The sequence below is a fragment of the Elephas maximus genome, chromosome 15 (genome assembly GCF_024166365.1).
Source record: "Elephas maximus indicus isolate mEleMax1 chromosome 15, mEleMax1 primary haplotype, whole genome shotgun sequence".
Classification (NCBI taxonomy): domain Eukaryota; kingdom Metazoa; phylum Chordata; class Mammalia; order Proboscidea; family Elephantidae; genus Elephas; species Elephas maximus.
The window spans coordinates 4,188,660-4,200,742 of NC_064833.1; the positions used below are offsets into that span (position 1 = coordinate 4,188,660).

General features: G+C 50.9%; 1 protein-coding gene across 4 annotated transcripts in view; it reads left to right on the plus strand.

The window, feature by feature from the left end:
• Window positions 1-257: 257 nt before the first annotated feature.
• The window catches only part of TRAPPC9 (trafficking protein particle complex subunit 9), a 652,210-nt gene continuing 640,384 nt past the window's right edge, over window positions 258-12,083 (plus strand). For all 4 annotated transcript variants that reach the window (XM_049853997.1, XM_049853999.1, XM_049853998.1 and 1 more), the window contains exons 1-2: window positions 258-397; window positions 4,209-4,802. In XM_049853997.1, the coding sequence (XP_049709954.1) occupies window positions 4,219-4,802 (584 nt within the window). In that variant the 5' untranslated portion in view covers window positions 258-397; window positions 4,209-4,218. The remainder of the gene's footprint in view (window positions 398-4,208; window positions 4,803-12,083) is intronic.

Sequence of the window (12,083 nt, forward strand, 5' to 3'; positions counted from 1 at the left end):
GCCTCCTTCCCCCTCTGCCTGCCTGCCTGCCTGCCTCCTTCCCCCTCTGCCTGCCTGCCTGCCTGCCTGCCTGCCTGCCTGCCTGCCTCCCTCCCTCCCTCCCTGCCTCCCTCCCTCCCTCCCTGCCTCCCTCCCTCCCTGCCTCCCTCCCTCCCTGCCTCCCTCCCTCCCTGCCTCCCTCCCTCCCTGCCTCCCTCCCTCACTTTCCTGGGCGTCTCTCTCAAAACCCGGAGCGGATCGCCGGCCGGAGCGGGCCTCCGCGCTTGCGCACAGACGGAGCCGGCTTGGCCGCGGATCGGAAGTCTCGAGGCTGAGCCGGGAAGCAGGGGCAGAGGCTGCCCGGCCCCGCCGTCCGCCAGGCCGTTGGCTCCTGCTCTGGCCCGGGGCCACCGGCTGTGTAAGTGCGAAGTGGGGGGCTCGCGGCCCGGCACCGGGGCCGGCTGCGGGGAGGGCTGACGTGAGTCCCGGGCGTGCGCGGCGAGCCGGCCACACTGCCCGGGCACTTTGCCGCCCCGGAGTCCGGTTTGCACCTGCCCGCGGCCCGTACTCTGCCCGGGTTCCTGCACACCTGTCTCACCCAGCCCACACCTGCCGCCCCCCGGGCCCTCCCCGGGCCGCCTGCGGCGCCGAGCGCCGGAATTCCCCACCTGGCTGCACCCCGGACCCCGCCTGGGCCGCCCCAAGCCGGGCTGCACCCCGGCCCCCAGCCGCCTTCCTTGCCCGGCGATGCCGCGGCTCCCCTTTTCCTTCTCCGTCTTTGCTGGGTGAAAAGTGCCTCAGATCCGCTTCGGAGGCGTCAGACGTGAGATGCTAGTTGTCAACTCAGCTGTCCCGAGAAGAAAGTGCCACCTCTGTGCTTGCCTTGGGTCTTCTCCTTCGGGCACCTGCTCCCCCAGCAGGGGCTTCTCGGAGCCCTCCCCGGCTCACCTTCCCACGTGAATGCCTTTGAACCCGGGGTTTTCAGTGTTGGGATGGGGTGCTGATTTCACATGTTTTTACAGAGCAGGGTTAAAATGTCGAAAGCAGGGCTCGGCTTAGTTGAAAATGGTTTGAAGGCAGTGGGGCTGAGACATGCCGCCTCCCCGCACCCCCTACCCCGCCCAGTTAAAACTAGTGACTGTCATTTTTTTTTTCCTAAGTTGTTACAGCTACTTCCTGATCCAGCCCGGCTAATATTTGTTAACATGAAACAGAATAGCACCAAGGGGCATGACATTGGTGACAAAGCCGTTTTGATTCTCCTGGAATCCGGATTTCTGGGTCCATGGAGTTGGGGTGACCCACTCAGGCCATTTGCCCTTTGGTTTCCTTTTGAGCCGGGAGCCTTTAAGGAACTGTTTTCCTCAAGTCACCTTCCTGTCAAACAGTAGGCTAATAAGCAGCTTAGGAGACCCTTTGCCTTAGGCATTCGGTGTTTTCTGAGAATTATCAGTGCAGCTAGCTTGGAGAAGCTGGCTGAAGAATGTATGGCACGTCCTTAGTGACTGTTTCTCCAGCCACCTGGAAGTCTGTTTTGATGTTATCTCCTGAGAAATTAGCAAAGGAATGATCTACATAACCCACCTTCACTATCCCTTCTTCTGAGGCCTTATGGATAGGTTGAGGCTGCCCTGTTTGAACTGTACCTACTGACAGTAAATATTCTGTTACACAAATTTTTGATATTTCTCCAAGCATTTAGGTTTTTGACATTGGAAGGCCAGGAATATTGCAGTCCTGAAGATCTGGTGATATTACTTGTCTCAAAGGTTTAATTGAAATAATATGCATATAATATAGGTATAAACCATTTATGTCTTGCACAGAAACAAGATAGGGATTCTTTTTTTCTTAACCTTGTTTACACCCATCTACCTGTTTACACCCATCTACCTGTTGTTTACACCCATCTACCTCTCTGTGTGTATTTTGAAGTTGGTGGAGGGTGGGGGTTGCTGCCTGAAGTCTATCCTTGGACTGCAGGTCTACAACCGCCTGCCCCTCCCAGCCCTCTCCCTCCCGGTGGCCAGGATGCAGTTCCTGCCCTTAGAGTTATGCAGAGGCCTTGTAGGAATGGCCTTCCGATTTGTTGTTTTACCTGGAAGGGGTGCTGCCATCATCTGGACAGATTCGGGTTTTGGTGACGTGAAGGTTGTACAATTTGGGGGTCCCCATTTAAGAAAAAGAACATTACAGATTCAGAATTAGATAGGGGGCCGTGGAAGGGGCTCTTGCCAGCTGGGGACCTGGAGCCTAAGCTCTTCAGCTTCATGGTCCACCTGGCTCTGAAGAGTGTGAGTGTACATGGAAATAGTGACTGAGAACATCTTATGGACTAGGTGTGTTCACATTCCTTATCTGATCAGTGATCTCATGTAATCTCAGTAACCTTTTTAAAAAATTAGGCTTTCATTTTGAGGCGGGTTACATTCCCGTAGAGTTGTGAGAAATGACGCAGAGAGAGCCTGTGTGGCTGTCACCCGGTGTACCCCAATGGCACCGTCTTGCACATGGCTCAGCGGTTAAGAGCTCAGCTGCTAACCAGAAGGTTGACAGTTCTACTCTGTCCTGTAGTGTTGCTATGAGTCGGAATCCACTCGACGGCAGCGGGTTTGCTTTTTACAGTCTTGCGTGATTATAGTACAAGGTCACAACAGGAATATTGACTCAATAGCCCTTTTAGGTATCCGTTATTATCCTCATTTTATTCATGATTTAACTGAAGCTCAGGGAAGCCCAGGTAGCACCCAGGTAGCAAGTGGTAGAGCTAGGAGTTGACTGTAGCCTCTGACCTCCGTCTGACAGTCTGTGGGTACGGCAACAGCGTTCGTTTGGTTGTCCGTCTGTTCGTTCATTCGACAGGCATTTACTGAGTGCCTCTTCTGGGCCGGGTTCTTTCATGTGGCTTATGTAATGTGATTATCGAAGAGTGCCGGGGATCAGGTAATGCTGTTTGCCATTTTATGTCTGACAACACTGGCTCAGAGAAGTTCTGCAGACTCGCCCGGGGAGCGGCGGGGGTGAGGCTGGGCTAGTATTTGCGTCACGCCTCCTCTGTGTCGGGCGCTGCGCTAGCCACTGTACATCTGCTTCATTCAGTCGCACGACAGCCCTCTACCAAACCCTGTTGCTATTGAGTCGATTCCGACTCCTAGTGACCCTATAGGCAGAGTAGAAATGCCCTATATAGGGCTTCCAAGGCTATAAATCTTTTCAGAAGTAGACTACCGCATCTTTCTTCCGCCAAGTGGCTAGTGGGTTTCAACCGCCGAACTTTCAGTCAACAGCCGAGCACTTACTCACTGAGCCACCGGGGCTCCTTCAGAGTCCTGTAGGGGAAGTTTTATCATCTTCATTATTTTGTCACCGAGGAACTCAGGGATGTGGGAATTCAAATCCAGGTCTTCCAATTCCACTTGTGGTTCCGTTCATTACGTAATGCTCACAGGATGGGGGAGCAATTCATTCATTTGTTCATTCATCCCTTCAGCAAATCATTTTGGACGCTTACTGTATACCAGTACTCAGCTAGGTGTTGGGAATAGAACCCTGTAAGAGACAGTTTCCAGAGGAGCTAAAAGCCCAGTCCCCGACACCGAGCAGCCGACAGCTACAATATTGTGCTAAGAGCTCTGACAGCCATATGCCCGTTCTAAGGACACATTTTATTTCTCAGCTGTACTTAGGAGCCTGGTGGCACAACAGTTAAAAGCTCGGCTGCTAACCCAAAGGTTGGTGGTTTGAACCTACCCAGAGGCTCCGTGGGAGGAAGACCTAGTGATCTGCTTCTGTAAAGGTTATAGCCTAGGAAACCCTATGGGGCAGTTCTACTTTGTCCTTTGGGGTTGCTATGAGTCAAAATTGACTCGATGGCACCCAACAACAACTTAGGGCTTACCCTGCCTTCCAGGTGATAAATGTTAGAATTACTGCCCCCGCAAAGTAGGTCAATGCTGTCAAAGCATTTCTTTTCTCTCTGGACTGGGGTTTCAGAATGATGTTTGCCCCAAGTCTCGTTTTTCTCTTTGGACGGGGGTTTCAGAATGATGTGTGCCCCAAGTCTTGTCTTTCTCTTCGAACAGGGGTTTCAGAATGATGTGTGCCCCCAGTCTCGTCTTTCTCTTTGAACAGGGGTTTCAGAATGATGTGTGCCCCCAGTCTTGTCTTTCTCTTTGAACAGCGGTTTCAGAATGATGTGTGCCCCAAGTCTCGTCTTTCTCTTTGAACAGGGGTTTCAGAATGAGCGTCCCCGATTACATGCAGTGTGCCGAGGACCATCAGACTCTCCTGGTTGTGGTCCAGCCTGTTGGGATTGTCTCGGAGGAGAACTTCTTTAGGATCTACAGGAGAATTTCCTCCGTGAGTCACATCAGCGTCCGGGATTCCCAGCGAGTGCTGTACATCCGCTACCGGCACCACTACCCGCCTGAGAATAATGAGTGGGGCGACTTCCAGACCCACCGCAAGGTCGTGGGCCTCATCACCATCACTGACTGCTTCTCCGCCAAGGACTGGCCGCAGACCTTCGAGAAGTTCCACGTGCAGAAGGAGATCTATGGCTCCACGCTCTACGACTCCCGGCTCTTCGTCTTCGGGCTGCAGGGGGAGATCGCCGAGCAGCCGCGCACCGACGTGGCCTTCTACCCCAACTACGATGACTGCGAGACGGTGGAGAAGAGGATTGAGGACTTCATCGAGTCGCTCTTCATTGTGCTCGAGTCCAAGCGTCTGGATAGAGCCACAGACAAGTCCGGGGACAAGATCCCCCTTCTCTGTGTCCCGTTTGAGAAAAAGGACTTTGTAGGACTGGACACAGATAGTAGGTAAGTTTGCCTAGGGTCCCAGGTGCCTTGGCTTTATGCTTGGGTCGCTGTAGCGCATTGGTTTTCACACTTTTAAAAATGGAGACAGCCTTTGGTTAAGGGGAGTCTTTTAGGGTTAATAGGTATACTGCCCGTTTTAAACAGGAGCCCCTAGTGGGACCCCCTAGAGATGTGCTGTCCAGTATAGGAGCCACAGTCACCTGTGGTTCTTGAGTCCTTGAAACGAGGCCGGTCTGAGTTGAGGTGTGCTATAAGTAAAATGCACGCCAGATTTTGTGAGACCTCGTAGGGAAAAAAGAATGTAAGATACATTGTTCATATTTTTTATGTGAATTACATGTTGCATTATATTTTGCATAAAAAAAAGCCTGTTGTTATCAGGTCGATTCTGACTCCTAGTGGCCCTATTGGACGGAATAGAACTGCCCCACAGGGCTTCTGAGGCTGTAAATCTTTACAGAAGCAGACTGGTACATCTTTCTGTCATGGCACAGCTGGTGGGTTCCAAACGCCGACCTTTCAGTTAGCAGCTGAGCGCTTAAACCACGGCGCTACGATATGTTAGGTTACGTACAGCATACTACAGTGAAATCTGTGAGAGCTGGAACTCAGTGGGTCTGCCTTGTTTTTCCAGGTCTTGCAAGTTTTCCCCCTTTGATAGGGTGTAGTCTTACCACTTTTCTTTCGCTTGTTTTAGTGGAAAATATTTGCGTTTTCCTTCTCTGACAGATTTTCGCCTTACACAAACTCTAGCTTTCACAGGTTTTACTGTATTAAAATTAGTTCACCTGTTTGTTTCTTACTTTTTAAAATGTGGCAACTAGAAAACTTAAAAATTACAAAGTTGGCCTGCATTTCCCCACTACTGGACAGCACCACCCTGGAGCACAATTTGGAAACTTCTGTTGGGTCTTATCCCTTTGGTTTGTAGATGAGATGCTGGACCTGGAGAGACCACAGAACCAGGTAGGAATTGACCTTGAAGTAGAGCCTGTGTCTCCCAACCCCCAGGCCCAGCACTCTGCATCTTACCTGATACCCATTGCTCACTTACAAATCGGCCGAGTATCAGAGTATCAGAAATACCACCAGGCAGTTCCTAAAGAGCTGCCATGTCCAAAGGAAAGCATGTCTGTGCGCTCTGTAGACAAGGGTGTCGGACAGAGCAGGAAGAGGCCGGCCTCCATGTTTCCTTCCTGTCAGTCAAGCTCTTTATCTTGAACCAGGGCCACAGATTAGCTTCTCTTTGTCGTCTCCGAGCACGCGTGTCCTCTGCTCTTTCCACCATGCTGTCCTTCTGGCTCTCAGGCAGGGCTGAGGTACACGCCTAGGCAGCCAAGGTGTGGCCCCCCTCTTGCTGGAGAGAGCAGCTGTGTCACCCAGAGGCTGGGCTCAGAGTCTTCAGGTGTTACCAGCTGGCTTCATGGTCTTGGGCAAGGCTCTGAATTGCTCCGAGGTGCCTCTTTCTCCTCTGTAGACTTAGGGTGGTTACCCCACAGGTGGGGATTAAATGGCATGATGTGTGTGCTCATATAGTCCCTGCTGCAGAAGAGGTGCTCAGTATGCGTTTCCTGAAGTTCTAGGGTCAAAGGATGGTTGGCTGCAGGTCTGAGGGGAAGATGTTACAGAAACGTGAGCAAAGAGGCCACCTGCAGGCTGGGAGTTAGCAGCATAGAGTAGCTCCAGCCACACCCATGTGTGGTGCTTTGCAGAGTTTGGCAGTAACGTCTGTTTCCTCACCTGAATGCGAAAGTGTTTATTTGGCATTAGGAAATGGGGGGCATATTCTATGCAAGATCTGTCTTGAGTCCTCACAATAGCCCTGTGATCTACCTGGTACCACTCCCATTTTACCTATGTGGAGCTGGTGTAGCAAGGGTTAGAAACCTGGGCAGCTACTGAATGACAGAGCTGATATCTGAGCCGATGTGACACCAAAGCCTGTGTCCTTTCACCTCACCACATTGCCTCGCCAAGCCTCCCGCGCCCAGTGAAGAAGCCCACCCGGCTGCCAGGTCCAGCGGGTGCCCGTGGCCATCACCCCTGATGACATAGTGCTCTGAAGTGCTACAGAGACTGCAAACCTCCATGCCTCCCCGCGTCGTTTCAGCCTTGCAGCAGCCTACAAGGCAGCCTGGGTGTACTGTCCCCACTCCACAGAGCATCGGCTCAGAGAGGCAGCATTGTGGCCGAAACCTCAGAGGCAGCTTGGGGCAGACGCCCTGCTCCAACCCCTTGACCAGGGCCCCATGAAGTACCAATGACATTTTTCAGTCATTGATATCTTGGTGTTGAGGCTGCACATCCCCAGAGAGTGCCAGCTTTTTTTTGCCTCCTGAAATCAGTGCTCTCAGTTTGGCGGGACTAACGAGACTCCATCAGGAAGCCTGTCCTAGGGCAGTGCTGTGCAGGGGGCTCCGTAATGACACACCGATGCTTATGGGGAGCCTCCACTTGCTGGGCACTCCCCTTGGCCCAGGAACATGGCGGTGGATGGAGCTGCCCTGGTGGTGGTCCTTTCTCTTGTAGCGAGTGGTCCTGACTGCAAACACCCCCCCGGGAATTGTTTAATTGCAGTGAGCTAATGGCGCTGGTGAGCCCCAGCCAGGTCCGTTCTCCAGCCAGCTGTCCTTGCTGTCCCTGCTCTGCAGGTCACTCGTTTTTAAAGCCGTGATCTCCTGTAGGAAGAGAGCCCAGTTCTCACCTGCAGTCTTGCTAGGAAGGATCTTTTGTCCAGTCTGAAGTGAGAACGTATTTGGTAGCTCAAAAGGAAGTGTCTAGATGCAAGTCAACTTGTGCTTTGACACAGTGACCGTAGTGATCGGCTGTCTGAACGAGGACTCTCACATGAGGTCCCAGACTTACTAGGAAAACTCGGTCTAGCAGTGTTTCACTGAAAAGTTCACGCGTGTCCCCAGCCTCATCAAAAACCCACAGTAAATTCTTGTACACGTAGCGTTGTAGCTGTCAAGATATTTTTGTTCTTCCGTGTTTCTAATTTTTGCTTGTTTCTCTTTCTTTTCTTTTCCTTGTTCTTTTCTTCTCTCATACCGCCCTGTGAGTGTGTTGTTGGGTCTGAAAAGGTAGGCCGTGCACACATTGTATTCCAACTAGCTGGATTTCTCTCTGCCCTGCTTCCTCACGGCCTTCACCGCTTCAAAAAGCAAAAGCTTACTGCTGCCTAGAGCCACGTGTTATCCCGGTTAATTTTTTTTTCCTTTTTAATTTGAGCTTTTTTAAGCACGTAACCCATTGGTGTTTGATACCTGTTCAAATACCTGCTCTGGGGGACTTGCCTGGACTGTGGTGACAAAAGAGCTTGTCTTTATTTTTTTATTTTGAGCAAGTGAGTGCTCATTGATTTAGGTGGCTGCAGGGCCGCGTTCATGGGATGTTCTAACCTGGGCAGTCTAAACCTGCAGAGGCTTGCTTGATTCAGGGCTTCTGAATTAAGTTCCCAGGCATGTGCCTCCTGGCTGTTGCTGTGTGACGTGCATGCTGGTGCTCACGGATAAGCATTCCCCTGGGAAGAAGGGTCCAGCTGGGGCGTGTGGTCATGGATAAGCATTCCCCCCGGGAAGACGGGTCCAGCTGGGGTGTGTGGTCATGGATAAGCATCCCCGCCCCCTCCCCCCGGAAGATGGGTTCAGCTGTTGAGGAAGGGAGGATGTTGGAGAAACACTTGCTGTCTTTGCATTCATCTTGAGCATGCTATTCAGTTTTCCTTTACTTTAGAAACTTTCTCTGATAAAGGGACAGAGGCTGCTTTAAAATCTACACCATTCTTTATGAGGGCTCAAGGGGGATTTTTCTAAAGTATTAGGAAAATAGGGGATTCCCCTGAATCACTAGGTCATTTGACTCTTGTGGATACCAAGCCTGTTGTTGTCCAGTCAATTCTGACTCATGGTGACCCTGTAAGGCAGAGCAGAACTGCCCCATAGGGTTTCCGAGGAGCGGCTGGTGGATTCGAACAGCAACCTTTTGGTTCGCAGCTGAGCACTTAACCACTGCGCCACCAGAGTTCCCTTGTGGACACCAGGGCCCCTCTAACTGATCATTACTTCCTCTCTGCTTTAGACAGTAAGCCCTGCAGAGGCAGAGAGGCAGGTCTCCTTTAGTGGTACAGGGTCTGTATGCACCAGGCTACTTCTACCCCTGCCTTGGCAAGGAAGAGCTGGTTTTGTGTTTGTTGAGGGTGATGTCCATTAGGAATCCCTGGGTGGTGCAAACGGTTAACATGCTCGGTTGCTAACCTAAAGGTTGGAGGTTCGAGTCCACCCAGAGGTGCCTTGGAAGAGAGGCTTGGTGATCTGCTTCTGAAAACTCAGCCACTGAAAACCGTATGGAGCCCAGTTCTACTCTGGCACGCTTGGGGTCGCCACGAGTTGGAGTCAGCTCGACGGCAACTGGTTTTTTTTTTTTCTTTTTGGTTTTCAGTGTCCATGACTGATGGGCCAATCCTTAGTTTTTATTGATGACCTAGGACCTCCAGCATCTGAGGTGAGCCCGGAAGGGATCCTCCGGCTGCCCTAGTGCTCTGTATTCTTTCCCTCCGTGTCATCTCACTCACTGTGAGCGGATGCCTGCTCTGTGTATTGCTGCCTCCGCCATGATGGCCTGGAGGCCCTGCTGCTTCTTGAATGTTCTGGTCCAAACGTGGACACTCTTGTTCTTGACTTAACTTTGTCTCAACTGAGACAGGAAGATTTTATTACCTAATGGGGTGGGGGAACAAAACAGAAATAACTGCAGTAAGTACAAGAGGTTGCAGTTGTCCAGCTTAGACGATCCAGAGCAAAGATCCTGGGATGGCTGGTGTATTCTGTGGGGCCATAGGCCCTTTCTACTGCTTATGGGATCCCAAGGGAGGAAGAGCCTGGTTCTTCCTTCTGAGCCCAGAATGCTTGCTGTGTCCTAAGGAGCCAAAGCTGAAGTATATTTTAGAGACAGACATGGCAGGACTCGCTAATGACTATGAGGTGGGGTAAGGAGGAAAAGAGAGAGGCCAGGTGTGGCACTTGTGTGTTGGGCTTGAATACCTGGGAATTTGACATGAACACCTGACTGAAGTGGGGAGACTAGGAGGGCCCTGCTTGGGAGTGAACCCAGAGGACACTGTGGCTGTGTTAGGTTGGACGTGTCAAGTGAAGGTATCAAAGAGGCCGTTGGATTTGAGTGGCACTCAGGTGGAGGAGGGGGGAATTGTCAGTGTTTGGCGCATGTTTAAGACTGTGAATCTGGGGAAGCCTGTCTAGGGAGGCTGGGGGCTGAGCAGGAGGAGGGTCTAGGGCCGACCCCTGGGGTCTCCTTCAGAACTGAGAGTATGAGGAAAACCCAGAGCATGCAGGAGTTTGGGATTCTAAGCATTTGTTGTACAGGCGATGGGTAGGGGAGGGCTCGGGGAATCTGAAGGGAATGCTGGGGCTGGATCTGCTTTTCAGCTTTGCTCAGCAGCAGTGTAGGGGAGGTGGAGGCGGGAAAAAGGGTACTCATCCTTGGGGGTGGGGAAACGCAGGAAGAGGGCAGGATTCCCAGGCCAGTGGGGCTGTCCTTCCTATGAAACCAAAGGGCAATCAGATAGAGGACCCGAAGAGAGAGGTGACATGTGGAAGGATGGCTGCATAGTTCCGGAATGGTCTTTCCTCTAAAAATAGACTTAAAAACAAAACAAAAGCAAAACCCTCTAATGAACATTGTTAACTGCCATCAAAGAAGCAATTCCTTTTTTTTTTTAAATAATTTTTATTGTGCTTTAAGTGAAAGTTTATAAATCAAGTCAGTCTCTCACACAAAAACCCATATACACCTTGCTACACACTCCCAATTACTCTCCCCCTAATGAGACAGCCCGCTCTCTCCCTCCACTCTCTCTTTTTGTGTCCATTTCGCCAGCTTCTAACCCCCTCCGCCCTCTCATCTCCCCTCCAGGCAGGAGATGCCAACGTAGTCTCAAGTGTCCACCTGATCCAAGAAGCTCACTCCTCACCAGCATCCCTTTCCAACCCATTGTCCAGTCCAGTCCATGTCTGAAGAGTTGGCTTCAGGAATGGTTCCTGTCCTGGGCCAACAGAAGGTCTGGGGGCCATGACCACTGGGGTCCTTCTGGTTTCAGTCAGACCATTAAGTCTGGTCTTATGAGAATTTGGGGTCTGCATCCCACTGCTTTCCTGCTCCCTCAGGGGTTCTCTGTCGTGTTCCCTGTCAGGGCAGTCATCGGTTGTAGCTGGGCACCATCTAGTTCTTCTGGTCTCAGGATGATGTAGTCGCTGGTTCATGTGGCTCTTTCTGTCTCTTGGGCTTGTAATCACCTTGTGTCCTTGGTGTTCTTCATTCTCCTTTGATCCAGGTGGGTTGATACCAATTGATGCATCTTAGATGGCTGCTTGCTAGCGTTTAAGACCCCAGACGCCACTCTTCAAAGTGGGATGCAGAATGTTTTCTTAATAGATTTTATTATGCCAATTGACTTAGATGTTCCCTGAAACCGTGGTCCCCAGACCCTTGCCCCTGCTATGCTGGCCTTCAAAGCATTCAGTTTATTCAGGAAACTTCTTTGCTTTTGGTTTAGTCTAATTGTGCTGACAGAAGCAATTCCTTTTTGATCCTTCTTAGCGTAAGACACTCTATTAATTCAAAACCAAACCCATTGCCATTGAGTCCATTCTGACTCATAGTGACTGAGTTCGGACTTCTAGTCTCCTAGAATGTGAGAAAATGAATTTCTGTTTGTTAAAGCCATCTACTTGTGGTATTTCTGTTACAGTAGCGCTAGATAACTAAGGCAGAATTTGGTATCAGAATAGTGGAGTACTGCTCTAACAGATCCAAAATATGCAAGTGATTTTGAAACTGTGAGTGGACAGAGGCTGTTGTTGTTAGGTGCTGTTGAGTCGGTTCTGACTCATAGTGACCCTGTGCACAACAGAACGAAACACTGCCTGGTCCTACACCATCCTTACAGTCTCTATGCTTGAGCCCATTGTTCTAGCCACTGTGTCAATCCACCTTGTTGAGGGTCTTCCCCTTTTTTGCTGACCCTGTACTTTACCAAGCATGATGTCCTTCTCCAGGGACTGATCCCTCCTGACAACATGTCCAAAGTATGTAAGACGCAGTCTTGCCATCCTTGCTTCTAAGGAGCATTCTGGTTGTGCTTCTTCCAAGACAGATTTGTTTGTTCTTTTGGCAGTCCACGGTATATTCTTCGCCAACACCACAATTCAAAGGCATCAACTCTTCTTCGGTCTTCCTTATTCATTGTCCAGCTTTCACATGCAT